General features: G+C 38.6%; 1 protein-coding gene across 2 annotated transcripts; it reads right to left on the reverse strand.

Moving 5' to 3' along the window:
* Nucleotides 1-5,756: 5,756 nt before the first annotated feature.
* Nucleotides 5,757-24,349, reverse strand: LOC307169114 (uncharacterized protein). 2 transcript variants are annotated; one of them, XR_013823045.1, is made up of 9 exons: nucleotides 24,255-24,316; nucleotides 18,108-18,431; nucleotides 17,663-18,010; nucleotides 17,082-17,171; nucleotides 16,434-16,662; nucleotides 16,071-16,163; nucleotides 15,876-15,904; nucleotides 14,869-14,937; nucleotides 5,757-7,248 (listed from the first exon to the last, which is right to left on the reverse strand). XR_013823045.1 is itself a non-coding variant. In XM_079889541.1 (9 exons), exons 1-9 carry the CDS (start codon nucleotides 24,313-24,315, stop codon nucleotides 14,585-14,587), a joined length of 1,206 nt encoding a protein of 401 aa, XP_079745667.1. In that variant the 5' UTR covers nucleotides 24,316-24,349; the 3' UTR covers nucleotides 12,722-14,584. The 2 variants fall into 2 exon arrangements, 1 of the variants encoding a protein (XP_079745667.1); XM_079889541.1 differs by lacking the exon at nucleotides 5,757-7,248 and adding an exon at nucleotides 12,722-14,695 and having other exon boundaries at nucleotides 16,071-16,181; nucleotides 16,600-16,662; nucleotides 24,255-24,349.
* Between the last annotated feature and the right edge of the window lie 1,418 nt (nucleotides 24,350-25,767).

The raw sequence follows: 25,767 nt of genomic DNA on the forward strand, positions 1-25,767 counted from the left end.
ACGCCTGTATTCATGTGGGTGGAGGTTACGGTTCTAGTGACGTCATTAAAGAAGGAAGTAGAGAGATGTAGTCCAATCCAGCCGTTTTTTGTAGGCGACTTCTGTTAAATAAAATATCTCGCTTGGCATTGAACTTTGAGCTTTATAATTTTACAGATATTATTTATACTCTAACAACAACATTACACACTAAAGTTTGAAACATGGGATCACGAAGAACGGGACCTTTAAATTAATCATTCTTTCCGCATTTGAGTCCTCACCTTTAGTTATAACGTAACACCTTTACGCTGAGGAGATAATCCAATGCAACTTTGAGCGAAACATGATTATGTCTTTCAGCTCAGTTAGCAGACAGACTGGCTAAACCGACCGTCACTGACTCCAATAAAAGGTACCAGACAAATACTTGTATTTATTCATTAAATAAGTTATTTTTGTTTGACCAGGTTCAGTCCAAACTGGGTTCAGAGATGACCAGTTCTGTGTGGGTTAAGATGTCAGTTCCTCTTCTTTCTTTCTTCATTAACCACGTGTGTTTCTCTAAAAACGTGTGGTTAAACTAACAGAGTTCTCACACTCAGCAGAAACACCAAACCAAACCTGAAACACCAAACCAGACAGCAGTACATTACATTGTACTATCGCACCCCGTTCGCATCTGTATTGGCATTCTCAAGTTCAGGGGCAGTGAATCAGCTACCATATAGGCAAAAGTTCACTTCAATAAAGAAAAAAGTGGCATCCGAGTTTGAAATAAGGTATTAAAAAAAAAAAAAAAAAAGAGAGTGAACTTCACTTACCTGAACAGCGGTTGTCTGAGACGTCTTCTTCAACCTTCATAGTCCAGGCAAAGTAGCGTTTTACGACAGACTATTTGTAAAATAATTTTTTAAAGCTTAGATCATTTCTATGTGATGTCCAGAACAACATACTAAAAGTCCTAAGAAATCCTAGTTGAGGAAATATGTTAAATTCTCATCAATCTGAGATGTGTGCCAATAAGGCCAGGCAACAATACACTCCAATGGGGCTATTTTTTTCCTTTACTCTATAACTGCCTCAACCACGTTAAGTTTAGGACTGCTATAAATCTGATTTTTAGGAAGGGAACCACCAACTTACTTTTACATAGTACTAAACTAAACCAGGTATAAATTACATGAACGAGTCAGGCAGTAAAATGTGTTTTTGTCAGTTTATGTAAACCACCCAAAAATACAGTAGACCTGGGTGAATGTGGAAAACAAAACAAACAATGAGTATAGAAGAAAGAAAACCAGCTGTTTTGATGTAAACAGGCTCAGCAGCATGGGGTATGGATCTGGAGTCAGTGCAACCACATAGCATGAGTCCAAAGTTACATGAAAGCCTTATCTGGTATAGTCCATGGATACACAATATAGCCTGTTGAAGATGAAGATGGTGGTCTCGTTACAATCCTTGTGCATAAGATCCAAGCGATCCACAAAGTGAAGTAATGAAACAGTTTGTGAACGGAAATCCTCTTTTGATCTCCAATGGATGAACTACAGTATTATAAGGGTTAGTGGCTACAAAGAGTCCTTCTACAACAACAACAAAAAGATACAAACTTGACATTAGCAGTGCACCCAGTTAACAAACAATCGTAAAGAACACAGAAAAAGTATGTGCAATGGCTACAAACTAATACAGAAACCACACCCAAAAAATATGTAGAATAAATAAATCTTACTTTGATTGAGCTTGAAACCAAAGTTTCCCAATCAGGACTAGGGATGTTAACCGATGACCGTTTAACCGATGGTTGACCGTATCAACGTTAACCGATCAAAGTTTTCGGTAGTCGGTAAAAAAAAAAAAAAAGTGATCTCTAAATTAGGCTATTATAGACAGTGGACTTTACTCTACTACAGTTAGCCATCTCATTCCAAGATCTTTTTGTGTGAAGTGAACAAATCCCTCACACTCAATTTTTCATAACTCGCCTGTTTGTACCAATAAAAACATTTGGCGAGGTCACAGCGTTTGGGTTCGCGTGCTCACAAGGTTTGTGAAAAGTAAAGGCTACAGGCTAAAACACTCGAGGTTAGAGCCAGGGCAGATGACAGGATGAAGCGTGCAAAGAAAAGTAGTGTGTTGGACCATTTCACCAAAAGGAATGACACAGATGTAAGTTGCAACTTGTGTGATACAGTGCTTAAATACAGTAGTAGCACATCATCTATGATACAGGTGATGATGATCATCATCTTTCTTTATTATTGTTAGCACTACCTCAAACTAAAGCGGCGTCTCTTCGGAGCTGTCATTTTCTTAAATGAGCCGCGGCAATGTTTCAAATGAGCTTCTAACGCTAGACAAACAACGCCTTTATTTTCAACGCGATCACCTTGTACCCAAACCATTTCGAAACTAAGGAGCCATTTGTCCTCCGATTACATAAAAGCTCCTCGGCGCCGCGTTTGCAGGACTCATGTTTCGCACTGTAGGGGATTTAAAAAAAGTGACGTGAGCGGGAGGCAGAGCGGCAGAGAGATGCGACAGAGTTGCGAAATTGCAGGCGCGGCTCTAAATGGCTGTTATTTCAAATAGCGTAGCATATTAATTTAAACTAATCGGTTAACCGGTTTCAACCGGCTAATGAGGCTCGGTGGTCGGTCAAGAAATTTTTTAGTTTTCGCCATCCCTAATCAGGACTTAAAGTGGTTTGTGGTATCACAACAGGTAAGCCATGCTTCCTCTGCCCAACAAATCTGACTTGTTCTACTACCCATCTGGTTATATACCATCCACTAAAGCACCCTATCGCTTCTGGTGGAGTGTAGTAGTAGTACACAGGCCTGAGCCTGTTACAACTCCTATCAAAATGAAACTTCACACAATGAAAGTACCCATGAAAAGTAACATATTTTGTATTACAAGTTTCTTTGAAAATGAATTTTAATATGCAAATGAGCTATACACTAATCGATTATGCCCAAAATACACCCAAATAGGCTTAATTTTTTTCCTTTACTCCTACCACAATAAAACTTTACATAGTAAAAGTATACATGAAAAGTTTTTTTGTATTACAAGTTTCTTTTGAAATGAATTTGAATATGCACATGAGTGCCACACTTATTGAATATGTCCTAATTTGCATAGGCAGAAACACCATTCATATGTATGACAAATACATCGGCCCGATCTTCATCCAATCATCCTACTGCCAATGGGTGATGGCAATGCTGCTTTTAGACTGGCCTCTAACCTGAAAACTGCCTGGCTTGGTGGTACCTGCCAGGGGTATAACCCCCGCCTATATAGTCTTCAGGGTCACGGAGGCACACAAGCCTCCCCACCACGACAAGGTAGCAACAACAGGGGAGGTTTCTTTTTGGTGTTTTTTTAGTTTTTCTTCAACTGACCTAGATATTGCTGTTGCTAGCTTCTCATAACACTGCAAAGCTACTTTACAAACGGTGGAAGTCTGATATGTGGCCCGCCTGGTCTGAAATACTTGCTAACTACAAAAAGAGAAGCAATTTTGGTGTCTGGCAAAATTATTTTAAAGAGCTGGAATGTCTGGAAAGTGTGTCTATCTGGTTTTTCATCTGTCTTCTGTGTGAGAGTGAATCGTTTAGTTGGTAAGAATGACTTCTGCCTGTAATCTCGTAATCTTACCAACAATACCAATCATTTGTAAATCTACCAGCCCAAAATTTAATCTCACCATGTTACTAATGACTAAGGTGGCTATTCTGACTTTCTTCTGATGTTATCTGTGGGGGAATGTCATTAGGTAAGGCTTGTTCGCCAAAAAAACAAAAAAAAAAAAAAAAAAAAAATTTGAAAGCAACTGGAGGCAAGATTGTGCAATCAATTCTTAAGGTCAATATAAGTCTTTTTGTGGCAAGTGACCCAGGTAAGTGTGGCAAGTGACTTCAAATTTATCGTGTTTATGCATAGGTTAACTTACTGAATGGACATGAATGTGTTAGTTATTTGGCCCCTGTTTTTTCTACTTGTGACTTTATGGTTTCTCAGCCATAAGTCAATTAGGCCTAGTGTTGAGCTCATTTGCATATTTAAAATAGATTTTTCAAAGAAACTTGTAAAACAAAAATGTTACTTTTCATGTATACTTTCACTGTGTGAGGTTTGATTGTGATAGGAGTAAAGGAAAAAATAAGTCCATTAGGGTGTATTTTGGGCATATTCGATTATTATATTGCTCATTTGCATATTCAAATTCATTTTCAAAGAAACTTATAATACAAAATGTTTTACTTTTCTTGTAGACTTTTATTGTGTAAAGTTTTATTGTGGTAGGAGTAAAGGAAAACATTAAGCCTATTTGGGTGTATTTTGGGCATATTCGATTAGTGTATAGCTCATTTGCATATTAAAATTCATTTTCAAAGAAACTTGTAATACAAAATATTTTACTTTTCATGGGTACTTTCATTGTGTGAAGTTTCATTTTGATAGGAGTAAAGGAAAAAAAATAGCCCCATTGGGATGTATTGTTGCCTGGCCTTATTGGTACACATCTTGGATTGATGAGAATTTAACATATTTCCTCAACTAGGATTTCTTAGAATTTTTAGTATGTTGTTCTGGACATCACATAGAAATGATTTAAGCTGCAAAAAACTCTTTTACAATTAGTTCTATTTTTGGCTCCAAAATGAGTTACTTTGCCTGGACTATCAGCGGGAGAAATTTCAACCGACGCATCATGTGAACCTCATTCACCAACCAGAAAAGCTGCTGTTACCGTGGAGATCGCGCCAAAATAAACAATAGTTGACTGCAGTTGTAACTGTACATATTTTTAAATAAACTGTTATTTAGAAAAAAATATAGATATTAAGTTTTTAACATGATTTTGTGGTACTTAAAATAAAAAGTATGGAAAACGTAGACTTGTATGTGGATTTTTTTATTTTTATTTTTTATTACAAATTTATAAAAACAAATTAAAATAAATAATAATAATAATAAAAAAAAAACATTGTGAACATTGATCATTTTTTAAACAATTGGACATATATTTTTACACTGACTCATTTATAAGTCAATTAATATTATTATTATTAATTATTAAAATCTTTACATCTTTTTCAGAACGGGTAGGGGAGAATAATCTTGCCTTGAAAATATAGTAGCAGGCTTATAATTGTCCAGTACACAAAGTATGGCCCATAATCGCTACACTGATCTGGGCCACACACCTCCCATGCACAATCGGCCCAAATGTTGTCTGCCGTCATGCATGCAATGCCATCATTGCCACACATGGCCCACAGTTGGCTGACATGCCAGTGCCGGCAACACGCCAACAGTGCCATGATGAGGCCACATTTGGGCCAAGTCTGTTTGCTATGTGGGGTCCAAACACCAAATTATCATTCCTGTCATATTGTGATAAACGCTTAAAACATCATCAAGCTTTGCCTGTTCTCATAATAAGTGCAAGATGACAGTTAATGAACTGCTTTAGAACATAGATGATTTAATGAGAATGATATAAGACGGTAAAACTGTCCTCATTTTCTAGCCTGCAGACCATTAATTAATAATAAAGACGTATTATTTCACCTTATTTCAAATCAGTGTGTTAAAAATGTCTATCAATATATAGCCTAGTGTATAATCATCTAATATATGTGATCAAAAAGAAGGCGGAAGCGATTGCTTATGACACATACTGTACATTTCTCACAATTTCAAAATGTACGTTCATTCAGCCTCAATTCAAACTTAATTTTTTCCCACCCTTAAATCATATTAAATAGGCAAGGCACGTTTATTTATTTAGCACATTTCATACACTATGGAAATTCAAAGTGCTTTACACAGAAAGGAATTAAAATAATCACAAAATAAAACCAAGGAAAATTAAAACAGTTATAAAAGAAATTAAAAGAGATATATGATACAGTTATAAATAGAATTAAAAGAGTAAAAAGATGATGCATATATAAACTTCTCATCTGGCAAAACACCGGTCTGTCTTATTTTTCACAACTCCCAGTTTTACTGTGAGATTTTCCCATTGTGATTTCACTGTGTCTGAGGAGTTCTTCCGCCTAAGAAATCTATTGGACGTCTCCGATGGACCTTTCCCTAAACTCGGACAGGAGGAGCTCTAGGACTGACTCACGGGGTAACCTCGGGTTCACTAACCCATCAGTCCAACCCCCAAAAACCCATTTGTTGGGAAGCTCTAGGAATGGAGTCGATCCAGTCCGCACCCACAGAACCTCGAGTTTAACTGACACATCAAACTCAAACTAACTACTAAACCACAGACCCAGGCCATCAGCAGGGTTTCATCTCTCAAGTTCCCCAATTCAGTGGTTTATGCTTGTCTCTTACCCAATTCTCAGGGCCATTTGAGTTCAGTTTAGAATCAAGAGGAGGAATACAGTGCAATCAGTCGGACATACAGTGGATACAGTTATAAAAAGAATTAAAAGAGTAATAAGATTATACATAAACTTCGAATCTGAAAACATGAAACTGTAAAGGATCTGCAATTTATGGAAGTTAATTTACTCTTGCAATATTAATAAGGTTATTAATGTGATTATGTACAAATAACTGTTTTTATGTACTTATGGGACTGAATAATAAGTACATTTTAAAATGTTTTGTATTGTTCAGCATCAAATAAAAGGTACCAGACAAATACTTGTATTTATCCATTAAATAAGTTATTTTTGTTTGACCAGGTTCAGTCCAAACTGGGTTCAGAGATGATCAGTTCTGTGTGGGTTAAGATGTCAGTTCCTCTTCTTTCTTTCTTCATTAACCACACGTGTTTCTCTAAAAACGTGTGGTTAAACTAACAGAGTTCTCACACTCAGCAGAAACATGTTCCCAAACCTCAACAGTGAGTTCACCGCTCTGAAAATACTCCTGAAAATACGTAGTCACACTAGTTCCACATTGCTCAATTAAAACTAGACCAAAGGTTATTAAAATAGTTCTGGAAGCGCTAGAACTCAAAGCCAAAACACAAAGAGGACAAAATACAACAATCTGATACAGTTTGTTTGTTAACATGTAAAAGACTTTGAAAGTATTAACAATGAATGAACCCATTAGGATTGAGTTATATTAGATTGATATTCCTCTGCTCAAGTGGGTTTTGTATGATTATTTGCCTGATTTGTTCTTGTTCACAGAGGCATAAAGTTGACTGCAGTTCTCCTGAGCTCCAGCTTTTGCTCCTCTGATGGAAGCATAAGTCACTTTATCATCACAGCGAACCTGAATGAACATCACAGTTGTTTCAACCCACAATTATTACAGCATGTTGTTTGAGCTCAATTCATGAAGAACTGCATATCATCACACAACTCAAGAAGAAAATCAAGAGGAAAATATACAAAAATCATGTTGAGAGAAGCTGGACAACATCGAGGAAGTGTTCGCTCACCTTGTTCTTTTTGCTTCGTCTCCTTAAACCTAATCTCTGAGTTAGGTTTACTTCATTGATTACTGCAGCACTGTCTTTGTACAGCATAATATATTTAACATTTTCCTTGTAATCTAAAGGATTTCTTATAATTTGTTCTGTGTGGCGAGCAGGACGAGGCTGAGGGCAGTGGGAGAACGGCGTGAGGCCGGTGACGTGATTGCTAATGAGCGTCACTGTGAGACGCACCGGTCTCGTATCTTTCACGGAGGAGCGGAAGTATAAAAGGAGGAGCGACGACAGTGGAGATCGAGAGAGGCCAGGCCTGGATTTTATTTGTGTTTTGATATATGTGACAGCAGTCATCCGTGAGGGGCTGCTGTCTTTACTTATATTTTTGTATTTGTTTATTTTATTATTAAAGTCTTTAAATGCTGACTCCTGCATCCTTCTTTCCATTCTGATACAAATACTTTGAAATTTTATTTTATTTAGACACACAGAAATCAAGAATCAGCCTGTCATCTGGCTGTTATAACTCAGTTATAGCAGCCAAACAAAATTTAAAGTTAAAACTGTAAGGGGCAAGAGCCCAGCTAAACACACCGATCACCATATTGGTGACTTAAACATTTTGATTTTTCTCCTTCAGTGATTCTGCTTGTTAACATCAGTGTCTTTAATAATGGTCAAACTCAATTAATCACTTAATTATCTCATTAACTTCAACACTGCTTCAATGTGATTTACAGTATAACACTGAGTGTGGACTCATATAAACACTGGGCAGTGTTAATTTAACAATTAATTTAACAAAATTATGCTACCTCATATATCCATATTTCCAAGATTGTTTCCAAAACAATAAAAAAAATATATATATTTTTTGTTTTAGCTTATTTTAATGTTAGTGTTTTTTTTTCATACATAACATTTTGTGCCGTTTTGATGCTGACAGTAGATGTTTTACGTGTCAACGTCTGTGCTTTTGTAATTTGGAAGCCCAAAGAACCACTGAAAAAGACATTGAAATATAAAATATCTATTGACAGCATCCACACTGTATAAAATGTTATGTATGAACCAAGGAACATTAAAACAGTTATAAAATAAATTAAAAGAGATATATGATACAGTTATAAAATGAATTAAAAGAGTAAAAAGATGTTACATTGTGTCACGGTGTGGTGTAGGTTGAAGAAGACAAAGAGGCCAATGGCTCCAATACATACATTTTACTAATTCACTCAGAAAGGCACATACAGGCAGAAGGTTTACACACCTATCAAGACGTTACACAGACGAGAACGGACAAAGACTGACTGAACAGAGGGAACTAAATACAGACACTGATAAAGATAAACTAGGTGACACAGATGAAGGTGATTGACAAGACACAGGTGATGAAGATGAACTAATGATTAGCAGAACACAGGTGATACAAATGAACTAATGATGACAGTGAAGAAGACAAGTCCAATGAAAAAACAAACTAAACAGAACATAACAGTGACATAACTCCCCCCTCCCGGTAGGCGCGACCTCACGCCGCAGATGGTAAGTCTAGGGAGGGAGGGAGGGAGGGAGGGAGGGTGGGCGTCCTGGAGTCTACCACAGGATGGAGAACTAGGACAGGGGACTCCAGGACGGAAGCGGCCGGACAGAAGGTCAGGGCGGATCAGGCAGCGCAGGCGGCCATGGCGAAGATGACCCTTCGGCGAAGGAAGCTCTGGGCTGGACGGGACCAGCGGCGAAGGAAGCTCTGGGCTGGATGGGACCAGCAGGTGAGAAGCTTCTGGCTCGGTGGGTATGACTTGAACAGTCTCTGGCTTGGCGGGCGTAACGTAAACAGTCTCTGGCTCGGCGGCCATGACGTGAACAGTCTCTGACTCGGCGGGCATGATGTGAACAGTCACTGGCTTGCATGATGCGCAGGCTCGGTGGGACTGACGTGAAGCACGGGCTCGGCAGGACTGACGTGAAGCACAGGCTCGGCGGGCAAGACGTGAGGCGAAGGCTCTGAAAAAAGGTCAATTAAGTCCTTCTCGCCCGGACTCTGGATGAAGACAGGAACAGGAGACACTGGACGGGCGGTCTCGGCGGAATGAGACTCAGGACGGGTGGTGATGACGGAGGCTGGTGACGGTGGTTGAGCGGCGATGTTAAAGTCAGCCTCACCCACAGTGTAGGCTGAGCCGCTCAAAAAAAGCACGTAATCCAGATAATGAACAAACGTCCCCGGGATCGCTGCTGCTGGAGCTTGCTTGTGCAGATGATCATCCAACCCATACCAAAACACAGTCTTTTAGACGTCATCTGCCCAGCTTACCCCATCTGAGAGCTCCAGGAACTCGGCGACATATTCCTCTAGGTGATGGCCGTCCTGGAAACAGTCCAGAAGACCGTTGGTGGAGTTGGCAGGGGTGATGAGTATGCCCATCTTGTCCCGTTATGTGGTCCGTTCTTCTGTCACGGTGTGGTGTAGGTTGAAGAAGACAAAGAGGCCAATGGCTCCAATGCATAAATTTGACTAATTCACTCAGAAATGCACATACAGGCAGAAGGTTTAGAACAGACAACATGACAGTGGTGGCTCACATAAACCGCCAAGGCGGCCTCAGGTTAAACACCTTGTACACTATGGCCAGGAGTCTAATTCTGTGGGCTCAGCACAACCTGCGCTCCCTGAGAGTGGCGCACGTGCCAGGCATTCTGAACCAGGGTGCAGATATGCTATCAAGAGGCAAAGTTTCCCCCGGGGGAATGGTCTCTTCACCCTCAGACAGATCAGCTAATATGGAGCACCTTCGGCGAGGCAGAGGTAGACCTCTTCGCCTCAGAAGACAACGCTCGTTGCCGATTATTTTATTCAAAGAGCACGGACGCGCTCGCCCACGAATGGCCTAACCACCCGTTGTATGCTTTCCCCCTGGTCGCGATGCTACCTCAGGTCATCAAACGGATCAGGGAGAGCAAATGTGCAGTGCTTCTTATAGCCCCCCTCTGGAGGAACCGACTATGGTTCTCCAAGCTGGCGCAACTGCTGAAATCAGAAATCAGCAGGCGAACGGAGAAATCTGGCATCCCCGTCCCGACTTATGGGCCCTTCATGTATGGCCGCTCAACGGGTACCCGTGGACCTCCCAGATAAGGTGGCAAAAACCATTGCTGAAGCTAGAGCGCCCTCAACCAGACGCCTCTACGCTCAGAAATGGAGAGTGTTCTCTAACTGGTGCGCCGCTAGAAACCTGAACCCACACTCGAGCGATACCGAGTGTACTTGCCTTTTTACAAGAGCTTCTGGACGCGGGCCGCACCCCCTCCACGCTTAAAGTATATGTGGCGGCCATAGCGACATTTCACGCTCCCGTGGCCGGGCAATCACTAGGGAAAAACGACCTGGTCATCCGCTTCCTTAAAGGGGCATGGAGGCTAAACCCTCCGCGTCCCCCCTCTGTGCCTATCTGGGACCTCTCCACGGTCCTGGAAGCACTGAAGGGTGCCCCGATTGAGCCACTTCAGTCTTCCGACCTGAAGCATCTCTCGCTCAAAACCGCTCTTTTACTGGCGCTCGCTTCAGTTAAAAGAGTGGACGATCTGCACGCGCGTCTTTTCTCGAATACGGACCGAACGACTGCAGAGCTGTCCTTAGGCCGAGGCATGAGTCATCGCTTTTGAGTCTTCACTTTTTGGGCCTTCACTGCCCCTAAGGCATCAGAGCTCATTCCACTAGAGGATATTTGTGCTGCGGCCGGCTGGGCCTCGCCGTCCACTTTTATCAGGTTTTATAACCCCCCAAGTCCCTGCCCTGCATTCTAGGGTACTTTTGGTATGATTGTGCACAACAAACAAAAGGAGTTTTCACATAGCGTAAGCTACTTACGCAATAGTCGTTCCCTCTTCTCAGAGAACAGAGGTTACGTTAGTAACCGAGACGATTTTGCTGTGTGGCATAACTATATATTTAAATTTACATGACTTTTTGATGTTTAGAAAATCCCACTTTTAAAATTATGCTACCTCATATATCCAGATTTCCAAGATTGTTTCCAAAACATAAAACAAAAAATATATTTTTTTGTTTTAGCCTATTTTAATGTTAGTTTTTTTCCATACATAACATTTTGTACCATTTTGATGCTGTCAATAGATGTTTTACGTGTCAACGTCTGTGCTTTTGTAATTTCTGAAACAGACATTGAAATGTAAAATATCTATTGACAGCATCCACACTGTACAAAATGTTATGTATGAAAACGTATCAGGTATACAAATGTGTATGAATCATCTAAGGTTCACAGAATATTGAAACAATGGAATTAATAGGTTGATTTTATTTAGAATCATTCCATCCTATCGGAAGTGAAAGACATCAATGGTTCTCAGACATGCTTTCTTCCACCGATATATGACGGGAACACTGTATAAATACTCTGGCTATATCTGAAACTGCCCTCTATACCCTCATTCACTATTCCCTACTGTCATGATTCCTGTCTTGTGTTCCCCTTGTCTTGTGTGGACTTTTGTTATTTCCTGTCCTGTGCCATGTTTTGTAGTCCTTTGTAGTTTTTCTTGTTTATTAGTCTCCCAGGTGTTTATGATTAACCACACCCCCTTGTTATCTTGTTTAGCTTGTTTGCCTGTGTATTTAAACCTCTGTGCTTCAGTTGTTGGGTGTCGGGCGTTCTGTAATGAGGCAGGAATGAAGCGGAGAGAGAATCCATACGCAAGCACTACATTTAATAAAACAACAAGGAAAACCAGGGCAAACAATGGAACACAAAACTCAGGACAGAAACATGGCAACAGCTACAGCAAACAACGACCGACACCCAACAACTGAAGCACAGAGGTTTAAATACACAGGCAAACAAGCTAAACAAGATAACAAGGGGGTGTGGTTAATCATAAACACCTGGGAGACTAATAAACAAGAAAAACTACAAAGGACTACAAAACATGGCACAGGACAGGAAATAACAAAAGTCCACACAAGACAAGGGGAACACAAGACAGGAATCATGACACCTACATTAGTCCACTAATATAGTGCACTTGAAGGAGTGAATGAAAACAAGTGAGTGAATTCGGACACTGATTGTGCATTAAGGCCTGCTGTTTTTGAGCTGGATATTTAAAAATGTAATAATGATTGAGATTCACAGGATCATTCTTCACACTAACATAGATTTGCACAAACTCACATCTAGAAACTGTCAGAATCCATTGCATCTGTATCTGTAAAGGTTTGAGCCCATACAATCAAAGGTTCCTCAGGAGGTTTCTGCATCGAGTCTGCACAAGAAATACACCATAAATATACACGTTTGACATATAGGCTTTATTACTGACAAATATAACATTACAAGCATTGCTGAAACCAGCTACTCAAAGAGTTCAAACACCAAATAATCATTCCTGTCATATTGTGATAAACGCTTACATCATCAAGCTTTGCCTGTTCTCATAATAAGTGCAAGATGACAGTTAATGAACTGCTTTAGAACATAGATGATTTAATGAGAATGATCTAAGACGGTAAAACTGTCCTCATTTTCTAGCCTGCAGACCATTAATTAATAATAAAGATGTATTATTTCACATTATTTCAAATCAGTGTGTTTGAAAATTCTATCAGTATATATCCTAGTATATAATCATCTAATATATGTGATCAAAACAACTGGCAGTGACCCAAAAAGAAGGCAGAAGCGATTGCTTATTACACATACTCTACATTTCTCACAATTGCTAAATTTATGTTCATTAAGCCTCAATTCAGTCTTAATTTTTTTCCACTCTTAAATCATATTAAATAGGCAAGGCAAGTTTATTTAGCACATTTCATACACTATGGAAATTCAAAGTGCTTTACACAGAAAGGAATTAAAATAATCACAAAATAAAACCAAGGAAAATTAAAACAGTTATAAAAGAAATTAAAAGAGATATATGATAGAGTTATAAATAGAATTAAAAGAGTAAAAATATGATACATATATAAACTTCTCATCTGGCAAAACACCGGTCTGTCTTATTTTTCACAACTCCCAGTTTTACTGTGAGATTTTCCCATTGTGATTTCACTGTGTCTGAGGTGTTCTTTCGCCTAAGAAATCTATTGGACGTCTCCGATGGACCCAATTTTTCCCTAAAATCGGACAGGAGGAGCTCTAGGACTGACTCACGGGGTAACCTCGGGTTCACTAACCCATCAGTCCAAACCCCAAAAAACCCATTTGTTGGGAAGCTCTAGGAATGGAGTCGATCCAGTCCGCACCCACAGAACCTCGAGTTTAACTGACACATCAAACTCAAACTAACTACTAAACCACAGACCCAGGCCATCAGCAGGGTTTCATCTCTCAAGTTCCCCAATTCAGTGGTTTATGTTTGTCTCTTACACAATTCTCAGCGCCATTTTAGTTCAGTTTAGAATCAAAAGGAGGAATTCAGTGCAATCAGTCGGACATACAGTGGATACAGTGATAAAAATAATTAAAAGAGTAATAAGATTATACATAAATAAACTTCTCATCTGAAAACATGTTAAGGAATAAATAAAGGATCTGCAATTTATGGTTAAGTTAATTAAGTTAATTTACTCTTGCAATATTAATAAGGTTATTAATGTGATTATGTACAAATAACTGTTTTCATGTTCTTATGGGACTGAATAATAAGTACATTTTAAAATGTTTTTTTTTTTATTATTATTCAGCATCCAATAAAAGGTACCAGACAAATACTTGTATTTATCATTCCAATTCAAACCCAACTATTTATCAATTAAATAAGTTATATTTGTTTTAGCAGGTTCAGTCCAAACTGGGTTCAGAGATGATCAGTTCTGTGTGGGTTAAGATGTCAGTTCCTCTTCTTTCTTTCTTCATTAACCATGTCTTTCTCTACAAACGTGTGGTTAAACTAACAGAGTTCTCACACTCAGCAGAAACATGTTTCCAAACCTCAACAGTGAGTTCACCGCTCTGAAAATTAAACTGAAAATACGTAGTCACACTAGCTCCACATTGATAAATTAAAACTAGACTAAAGGTTATTAAAACAGTTCTGGAAGCGCTAGAACTCAAAGCCAGAACACAAAGAGGAAAAAGACAACAATCTGTTACAGTTTGTTTGTTAACATGTAAAAGACATTGAAAGTATTAACAATGAATGAACCCATTAGGATTGAGTTATATTAGATTGATATTCATAAAGTTGACTGCAGTTCTCCTGAGCTCCAGCTTTTGCTCCTCTGATGGAAGCATAAGTCACTTTATCATCACAGCGAACCTGAATGAACATCACAGTTGTTTCAACCCTTGATTATTACAGCATGTTGTTTGAGCTCAATTCATGAAGAACTGCATATAATCACACAAATCAAGAAGATCTGCATATAAGAGGAAAATACAAAACTATCATGTTGAGAGAAGCTGGACAACATCGAGGAAGTGTTCGCTCACCTTGTTCTTTTTGCCTCGTTTTTTCCCATGCACAGCGACTTCAGTATAAGTCACATCATCTGTCTGCTCCTAAACATCAATGGAAATATGGACAAATCAAGCTATTAAATGCCATCCATTAATAATATTATCCTCAGGTTCTGCAAATGTTCAGGTAATATATGTGTAATATATACGTGTGTACTGGCAATTTCACATAAATGTTTTGTGAAAATCACTTATACAGACATGACATTATGATGACAGATCCTATTGTAACATGACAGGATGATTGACTTGACTTGACCCACACAACAGGAACAACACAAGATTAAATCCACAACTAGAACAATGGGCGATTAGTCACAGTAGCACAACACACTCAGGGCACGTTTACACGAAAATGATATGCTTAAAACTGAGAAGTTTTTCCTTTGAGCACCGCTGTCAAAACGATCCCCATTCACACAGATCCGCAAAAACTACTAAAAACGCTGTATTCTGCTGCCAGGCCACTAGATGGCGATGAAACACTATAGACTGAACACGTAATACGCATGTGTATGACCTCATCGTCTTCGCAGATTCACATTTTTGCTGTTTACACGGAGAGCGTTTTCAAAAACTTGCACTTTGAAACCCATTTTCAAAACTTTGTGTTTTCAGGGACCCAAAACGCATAAAAGGTTTTACGTTTTTAGTTGAAAACGGTGTCGTGTGAACAGCCCCTCAGACAAAGAACAGGTGAGCACACATTCAGACTGAGGAGGACTCATCAACGACTAAACAAGAGGGCGTGGTCACTGGAAACTAGGAGGCGGGACAAGAGGAACACATGGCCAACACAAATAAAGACAGAGCCATGTGCTCAAACACAACACAGACAGAGACAGATTAAACTAAGACAAGACTGACAGAACTGTCTGCTGAGAACCCTGACATTTTATAATCTGAGTAATAAGAGTGTCATATTTCAGGGTCAGTCCTTATGAACATTAATAACTCATGGATCAACCTGCAATACTTACCACAGAGTCACCAGTCCCTCTTCTGTTGCCTGAAACATAATGTCACAGGAAAGTTTATGATCAAACACACACACAGTCTCTAATGCAGATGACAATCAGTTTTTAAAAGAGTCTAGAAGAATCTAGTGCTGTAGAATAGAAACATTATTTTTGTTAACTCATTGATTTCTGAAATATGAAATATGAAAAACTCACCTGCTCTTTTTTTACGAATCACCCAGAGAATAAGAGCCAGAAGGAGAAGAGCGAATGAAGCGGCAACAACAATCACAATCACAATCACAATCACTGAGAGAGAGAGTAGGCCTAGAGAGAGACAAGTTCAGCAGGACTATATTACTGTGTTTAACCAAATACATAAAAATGGCATATTTAATAGCATAATTATCCTTATTTACCATGTAATTGATGCTTGTGATGATTTTATAGAAATTGATATGTATTAAAGCCATCTGTACACTAACAGACTGTACCTCATATGTTCACTAAATGAATGTGACATGATTGTTTAGGATTGTCTGGATGAGAATGATGTGTCTGACATTTAATGACAGTTACTTTTTACATTACGGTATTAGTTTTCATGTTTATGATTGTTGGTGATGTACAAGAGAGTGAAAATAGAAAGTGATGTAGATTACAAATTAAACATGGCTTGAGTCAAAATCTGTGATCAGCTGCTCGAACAACGAGTCGGTCAAATGAGGATGATGATCATACACACCTGGATTTGGAGGGTTTGCTGTGGTATCTGGATTCAGTGTTGTTGCTGTAGTTGACGTTACAACTATTGAAATGGAAATACATATGTCATAGTTTAATGCATGAACACAATGTCAAGGCATTTATTTTACAAACTGCTGTAGTCTCGAGCAGCTCCGTATCAGTGTGACGCTCAGTTCTGGTGCTGAGATGCTGAGATGACATCCTAACATGGGATGAGTTGTGTTTAATAAATCCTCACTATGATTTTATTAATTTATCATGTGAGTGGCGTGAGTTACACTAGCTGTATATTATGATTATTTTACATCAGACAACAGACTGTACAAGACCGGTCATATGTAGCAAAACTCACTGACAAATCTGACTAAAGAGCTTTTTTTGATGATAATATGTGTGATGATAAAGCAGTCTGTGAGAGCCAGTGCAAACCACTGAAGCGAGAGACTGATGATGTGTGACAGTGATCATGTGATCATGAACCTTGTGTAGAAGCTGCTGCTGTAGTTCGGCTTGATGTCTTCTCAGAGTTTGAGCTTCTGACTGGAGTCAGTGTTGTTGAAGCGACTGGAGCTGCAGAAGATGAATGTTCAGACGCATCAGGACATTAACATCATATTTTCATATTGATCATGACATGCAGTTTGTGTTCAATCATCACAGCTTACAGTGGCAGTAGTTGAGAAGAGAGATGTTACTGTATCATTTATTCCTGGTTTATATGAGAGTGAAACACAGTGAGCTGCTTCCCATAAACCTTCAGCTTTCCTGAATCAATGACATTATTGAGCCTTAAATTATTCAAACTGCATACAAATCCTTATAATTCCCAATATTGACCTCCCTCATCATACATGAAATATTGCATAAATCAGAAGAGTCTATTTTAGCCTAGTATGACCCATAGGATGTCAATATTGGGAATTATAAGGATTTCTATGCAGTTTATGACTTACTGATGACCACTAATATTTTACGATTGCCAAACGTATGAAGCCATCAGAAAGAGTAGAGCCAGTGTGTGAAAGTTTTCACAAATCTGTCAGAAAAGAGTGTTTTCTCACCTGAATACTTGACAGTGTATCTGACTGAGGTCTTGAGTTGATTTCTGTGAGTAAGCTGACATCTCCACTCTCTGTTGTTATCTTCATTCAGGAGTGTTGTAGTCAGAGTGATGATACAGTGATATTGATCTGATGATGATGATGATATCTGATATCTGGAGTCTGTCTTCAGATCAACACCAGTCTGATTCACCCACAACAGCTCAAGACCCTCAGAACTGACCCAATAATCACAGGAGAGTCCAGTATCTGAATACAACTGACAGAAGAGAGTCACAGAGCGGCCTGGACTGATCTCAGTCTGTGAGGATGAAGATGATGATGATGATGATGATGGAGACACTGAAACTGAACAAAAGACACAAATCACAGACTCTTCAATCATCATCTGAGTTTAAAAGGAGAATCTTCCCTTTTTAAATTGACCACATAATCATAAACTTACCATGAAGAACATGCAGATAAACACGTGCATCAGGTCCTTGTTTCTGTCCATTCACATATTGTCTGCAGCTGTATAATCCATAATCTTCTTCTTCTGTGACGTTCTTGATGTACAGAGAGCAGTTAGACTCAGTCTCCAGACTCAGTCTCTCATGTCTCTCTGTGTCTTTCTTCTTTATCCCTTTAGTAATCAGTTCAACTGCTGAATGGTTGTTAGAGTAGATCCATATAGTAGATTTGCAGTCAGAAAGAGCATTATTACAGGACAGACGCACATTTTCACCAGAACTGATGAACACATGAGTCTCATTCACTCCACTGATACCTGAAACACAGTATATCTCAGTGATCATTATGATATTAATATATATATATATATATATATATATATATATATATATATATATATATATATATATATAGTCATAGTCATAGTCAACTTTATTGTCATTCCACTGTATACATGTATACAGTCGAACTAAATTTTGTTCCGTACAGACCGAGGTGCAACCAAACAAGAATAAACAACAACAACATCTGATACACACAATACATAGCAACAGTAAACAATTACAATAAAACATTGGGAAGGCGGCAATTTATGGCAATGAGATGATGAATGGCACCCTGGTATTCAGGGCTCTGACAGCTTGAGGGAAAAAAAACGATTACAGAATCTTGCAGTGCGAGTCCTGATGCTGCATAACCTCCTACCAGATGGTAAAGGGACAAACACACTGTGTGAGAGATGGGAGGGGTCCTTTATAATGGCAGAAGCTCTGTGCACACAGCGTGACTGAAAGATGTCTTGGATGGGTTGTAGGGAGACCCCTATGATCTTTTCAGCTGTCCTCACTATGTGCTGCAGGGACTTTCGTTCGTGTGCTTTACAGTTTCCAAACCACACAGTGATACAGTAGGTCAGGATGTTCTCCACAGTTCCTCTGTAAAAGATGGTGAGGATAGATGGCGGGAGCCTGGCTCTCTTCAGTCTCTCAGTGCAGGCGTTGTTGTGCCTTCTTCATTACAGTGCTGGTGTTGATAGACCAGGTGAGGTCGTCAGAAATATGCAGACCATGAAATTTGGTGCTTCTGACTCTCTCCACCTCTGAGCCACTAATGAACAGGGGAAGATGGTCAGCTTGCCTTCTGCGGAAGTCAACAACCATCTCCTGTGTTTTATCCACATTAAGAGATAAGTTGTTGTTGTGGCACCAACCTAACAGTAATTCCACCTCCTCTCTGTATCGTGCTTCGTTGTCACCGCTGATGAGGCCAACTACCGTTGTGTCATCGGCGAACTTTAGCCTGGGTTTCCCCATGCTGCCTTGAGCGCAGTGCGATTTTATTCACGCTGCTAGGCAGTCTGGATACCATGGACTAGATTTTCCCCTCAAATAGGGAACCAATCACAGAACAGGGAGGGAGCAGCAAGACGATGACGAAGTCTATGCGACACACCGAAGCAGTTTGTTTATCTATGGATCCAACATGACAGATGTAAAAATATATGCATATTTTTAGGAACACATCTACAAAAATATGCCTGTATTTCAAGTTGATAAAATAATTTAAAATCCACATCAGTTTATTTGTGCCGGCACGCCACACCCTCCCAGGATCTATAACGTTACCTATAGGCTACTTTCACTTTTAAAAATTCATCATAACCGCGCGCGCGCGATCTGCTTGCAGTCGTCAAGATGGATGCTCAGGAGTTGAAGAAAAGAATAGCTAGTGGAGATTGTAAAGTTGTCGACAATACGTCATCAAAAATCTAGTCCAGTGTGTGGGAGAAATTTGGAGTTATCTGAAGAAAATATTGCGAAAGGCTTTGCTGCAAACATTTTCGTGTTGGATAGCCGCAGATGTAGAACTTCATCCCTGAGGAAGCACGCAGATAACTGGTAACAAAGCAGCTCTATCGAACAGTATTTTTCTCATTTAATACTGTTAAGTATGTGTGGTGTGCAGGGCGTGTTTGAACCCAAAATTGTCAGATGTAGGCTAGACGAAATTGCGTGGCATATACAGTAGTGTTGTAGCCGCGTCTGTTCGATTGGTAAAATGTTATAAGGCTACTCAGTTTTGTGGTAACGTTTGCCATGTTCTTCATGTATCGGCCTGTTGACAGCTTCGGCTGAAGTTGTCCTTGTGTTAATTGTCGTGTAATAATAATTTCTGAATGACCTGGCAATAAACATTTTTAGAAGTTTAGAACGCAAGTTTATTTCGTCTTCTTCCTCGTTGAATATCTGTCGCTCTACATACGTCATCTGGTATAATTGAAACGATTGGCTATGAGCTACGTACAGGCGCATTTGATAGACATTCGTAGCGCCCAATAAACGGCTCTGGGCATTCGTAAACCACGCCTCAAATACGAGAAAATGAACATATGGTTTCCAGACCACGTCTCAAAGAGAAAGAGGTCTGACATTAGCCAGGCTAGGCGAACTTAATAATAAGGTTGGATTCAAACTTGGTGGTGCAGTCATGGGTGAGTAGCGTGAACATATAGCGTGATATATATATATATATATATATATATATATATATATATATATATATATATATATATATATACCTGCATAAAAAGCAAAAGATTCGAATCATACAGTCTTTTCCCGGTGTTTGATAGTTAATGCATTAATTAACATTTATGGATAAACCAAATCAAACGCCTCTTTAAGAAGGAATAAGAAATACCCTGACTTTAAAACAAATTTAAATAATTGAATATCATCATAGCTTGAACTCTTGATTTCAGCTTTGTCATAAACATTACTGGACGGCACAGGATTAGTTGATCCTCCTCTTCAACCGTAGAAAATACACTAATAACTGACCTTAAAGGAGAACTCCGGTCAATTTTAACATTGAGCTCATTTTTTTGTACATTTGGAGTGCTGTCAATACAGAGAACAACGACAAAAATCGGTGTTGCCTACATCGTGTTATCCTCTTTTTAAAATTTGCACCCTGTTGACTTCAATGGGGCAAGTTTTAAACCTGCTTTTAGCCTCTTAACATCCTTGATGTGTCATTACAAGTGCACAGAAAATGTGAGTGATTCCTTCTGAGTGAACACGGGTGAATCTGACTGCAGTAGATGTGAAAGATATTAATAAAAATGATGTTTATTCAGCCAGCGCACATACCTGTGTTTTCTTCCTGTTTTTGGTCGAAGTCCATAGTAATCGATTGTCGAGTTCACGCGCGTGATCATAGGTAACTAAACCTATGCGTGTGAACTCGACAATCGATTACTATGGACTTCGACCAAAAACAGGAAGAAAACACAGGTATGTGCGCTGGCTGAATAAACATCATTTTTATTAATATCTTTCACATCTACTGCAGTCAGACTCACTCGTGTTCACTCTGAAGGAATCACTCACATGGCCTGTGTACTTGTAATGACACATCAAGGATGTTAAGAGGCTAAAAGCAGGTTTAAAACTTGCCCCATTGAAGTCAACAGGGTGCAAATTTTAAAAAGAGGATAACACGGTGTAGGCAACACCGATTTTTGTCGTTGTTCTCTGTATTGATAGCACTCCAAATGTACAAAAAAATGAGCTCAATGTTAAAATTGACCTTTAATCAGAAAATATGTTTCTGTTTTAATCAGAAAATATGGAGTATTTATTGCAATGCATGATTCTTGAGGTTTGAGTGTGTCTAAGTGAAACAGTAGTTCAAAATATTTAGTGTTTTTTATACACTTTTTTTTTTATTACAAAAATTTTGGATGTCATCCTTTAGAAACATTACTATAATCAATTATATGAAATTAATTACACATGACAGTTTAGAAGAGATCAGCTGATCAGAACACAACATGATGATTATATCATTATCATCATCATCAAGAAGATGACATCATCTGATCACATTTTTCTCTTACTGTTCTTGCCATAACACACAGTTCCAGCAGCCAGAGAAAAACTAACATTAAAACATCAAGATTCAAACTGACCAACTAAAGCAAACACTGATCACCATAATGGTGACATCAAACCAAACTATTATTATTAATAAATCATCAACATCTAAAGCTGTTAATCTCAATAAGGACTTTTGTACACATATGACAGAAGTAAATCTGGTTTGTAATAAGTGAAGCTGGTAATGCTGTTTGTGAAGTTAGGGTTAGTTAGTTTAATGAAGTTTTCAATATTTGACATTAGAGCGATGTTGGAGTCCATGTCCAATAACATTTCTATCTGGGATGAGCTCATATTGTGATCATAGTATGAGCACACAGTGAGTGCGCTGTGAGGTTACACTTTTACTGTGACATTGTGATCATATGGAGAGATCACTGTGAGATCAACGTGTTGACTGGGTGAGAAGGCCAAATCATAATTAATTAACTGTTAACTACTTACAAAATTCAGCTTATGATTTATTTTAAACTTACTATCAAATGCACATGATGTTCTAACACAACAAGTATTCAGCCCAGTTAAGTTGTTGTGTGACTTTTCCAGAAGTCAGAGAATGGAGGTGCAGTCAGGGTACTTCTTATTCCTTCTTAAAGGTCCCGTTCTTCGTGATCCCATGTTTCAAACTTTAGTTAGTGTGTAATGGTGTTGTTAGAGTATAAATAATATCTGTAAAATTATAAAGCTCAAAGTTCAATGCCAAGCGAGATATTTTATTTAACAGAAGTTGACTACAAAAAACGGCTGGATTGGACTACATCCCTCTACTTCCTTCTTTAATGATGTCACTAGAACCGTAACCTCCGCCCACAGGAACACAGGCGTATTGATGGCGAAATGTCAACAGACGTGGTTGATGTGTATCTATAATCGGATACCGCAAAAGTTTAATTCAAAGTTGTTAGTTTGCTCTGTCCATTTCACCACGGACTGTTTTTCTAACCTGGGATAATATCAAGCAGGGAAATAACCTTCTCTCAGCGTTTCATACTGACGAAGGGGACAATTTCAACTATATTCCAGCAAGCGGTAAGTAGTGATTTACTATGGAAGTAGCGATCAACTTCACATCGTTTCTCTTAGTAGGATGAAAATAATCTTACTTAAACTGTGATTAATATACAGAAAGCGATCACAGAACAATCCCTTTCCAATCGCCCAAGCTGTCAATCACACAGCGCGAGTTTATCTGGACACTTGCCAAAACTCGTTATGAAATCAATGACGCTGTTACACTGCACAACGAAGCTCTTACTGTATTTATATGCCTCATGTTTGCATTGGTGAAATCATTAGTGAGAGTGCAGAAACTGCGTTGCAATGATAAGATCTTTTTTCACGTGATCAACGGACTGTCATCTGCTCAATGCTCATCATCACTGCAACCTTTTATGTGATGGTAATAGATCTAAATACTTAAAAAACTTCTCACGATTCGTTAATCCAGATAGCTGTAATAGTAAAAACGTATAATAGCTGTAATAGTAAAAGTTTTCCAGATAGTTCCACATGTAATGCCAGATATTTCATATGCAAGCATGTCAGCCAATCACAGCAGAGGGCGTTTACACTGAAGTCTCACAGCAGACACGCCCCTTCAAACAGAGCGTTCAAACCAGGGAATGAAATCAGGCTAGGAAATATGCCTTTTATTTCTAAATAATACAAATTTTTGATCTAAAAAACATACTAACATTATAAGGGCACCCTTGGAAACATTATAAAATAATAAAAATAATCCATGGAATGGGACCTTTAAAGCGGCATATTGATTTGGTTTATCTATAAAAGTTAATGAATGCATTAACTATCAAACATGTACTGTACTAACATGTAGTTAAGGCTGGAGTTATTCATGCATGAATCCATAATGACTCCAGTCGTAGTTCAGGATAACTCTTCAGTGGTTCATGATTAGTTCATGCTTTCAATTATCATTAGTATCAAACTATTAGTCTTTATCAGAGAGCTGTTCAAATCACTGACACACTCTTAATATGAAGATAATTCTTCATCATCAGATGTTTGAGTGACACCATGTCCAGTATCAGGAATAATACAGTATGATCTGTGTGTATCAATACACAACTCTGAGATCACAACGTGAATGTGTGCAAGAATAAACTGAGCATGTTCAAATGAACTCTTTCCAGACTAATTCCACTAAATGTCTTTAGAGAAAATACAGATTTCTTTACCTGTGAGAAGTGAAGAGAGAATGATCAGTCCCAGCAGACACAGATCACACTTATCAGCCATTTTGTGTTTCTGTCAGTCTTTCTCTTCATTATATACTGTATAGTTACAGCTCTTCCTTTAAACATCATCAGCTCCTCCTCTGGTTGGTAACTTCCTCTGATCTCTTCAACTGAGTGTTTAGTCCTGACTCTATGACACAGCTGAAGAAGCGATCAGAAAGATCTCTGGTGTAAAACTGTGTTGACTTTGAAAAGCTCTGGATCAGAAAGTGAGCTGAACTGTACAGTGGCGTCCAGAAACCAACCAAGTCCATAAAGAAGTATTATGTTTGACACTGAACAAAGTGCTTTGAATGAACAGATCCACACAAATCAATACAACAATATATTTTCCCTCTCATTAGCTATGTGTCCATCACCTTTTTTTCAAACGCCAAATTTCGAATGAAAATGAATAGGTGGTTGATTATGATTTCACTTTTTTAACTTTAGTTAGTGTGTAATGTTGCTGTTTGAGCATAATCAACATCTGCAAAGTTACAATGCTCAAAGTTCAAAGCAAAGCGAAATATTTTATTTTAAAGAAATTGCTTTTTAAGGACTACAACAAACGGCTGATAGAGACTACACGACATTCCTCCCGGGTTAGTGATATCACCAACACAGGAATTTACATAAACTCTGTGATTTATAGATTATCATGACAGAATATGCTAATCAATGACTAGAAGATAACCACATAAGCTACATAAATTCATCAACTAACCATTCAGAAACATCCTGTTGCTTCTGCATGTTGTCCCTTCTTCTTGAGTCTCTCCATCTTTGTATGATTAGTGGTGGTGAGATATTAGTGGTGGTGAGATATTAGTGGTGGTGAGATATTAGTGGTGGTGAGATATTAGTGGTGGTGAGATATTAGTGGTGGTGAGATGAAGCCTCATGAAGCATTGAAGCTTTTCAGCCCAGTGGTTCACAAAAGGGTTTATTTCTCGAGGCTTCATTTACTCACAATACCACCTGGTGGTCAAGAGTGTAAAGCAACAGATACATTACAGATGACCTGATGTGATCTGTGATACACTGTATTTAGCGCCAGTTAAGGCCTAGAAATAACGGTGAAAAAATAAAATGAATTTCCACATAGACTAATTTATATGAATATATGAATATACTTGAATATATTTATGTGAATATACTATTTATATGAATATAATGTGTATTTTCTGGTGGTATATAATAAACATATATGGCTTTAAATGAACGGGGCTATTAAATGTGTATAAATCAATTCTTTGGTCATAATAGGCAGAAGTGCTAATATTATTATTTTAAACTGGAAAGTGTCTGGGTTTAAACCATGGGTTTATATCTCTCTCAAAATGTCGCTTCCTGAGCCAGTCAGGCTTCGGACGTCATCAGTGACGTCATAGGTCTAAAGTGATACAAGCCTCCATACACGCTTCACTGAAAGCTTTCAGATTTCTCGACACGCTCCAAAGCCTCGGCACAG

Source organism: Squalius cephalus (genome assembly GCF_949319135.1).
Source record: "Squalius cephalus genome assembly, chromosome: 1".
NCBI lineage: Eukaryota > Metazoa > Chordata > Actinopteri > Cypriniformes > Leuciscidae > Squalius > Squalius cephalus.

Coding starts and splice junctions, on each gene's coding strand:
- LOC307169114 (XM_079889541.1), bottom strand. CDS start 24,315: ATGGCTGATAAGTGTGATCTGTGTCTGCTGGGACTGATCATTCTCTCT. Junction 16,663..17,081: donor AGCAGCAGCTTCTACACAAG/GTTCATGATCAC, acceptor CCATTTCAATAG/TTGTAACGTCAACTACAGCA. Junction 15,905..16,070: donor GATTCGTAAAAAAAGAGCAG/GTGAGTTTTTCA, acceptor ATTATGTTTCAG/GCAACAGAAGAGGGACTGGT.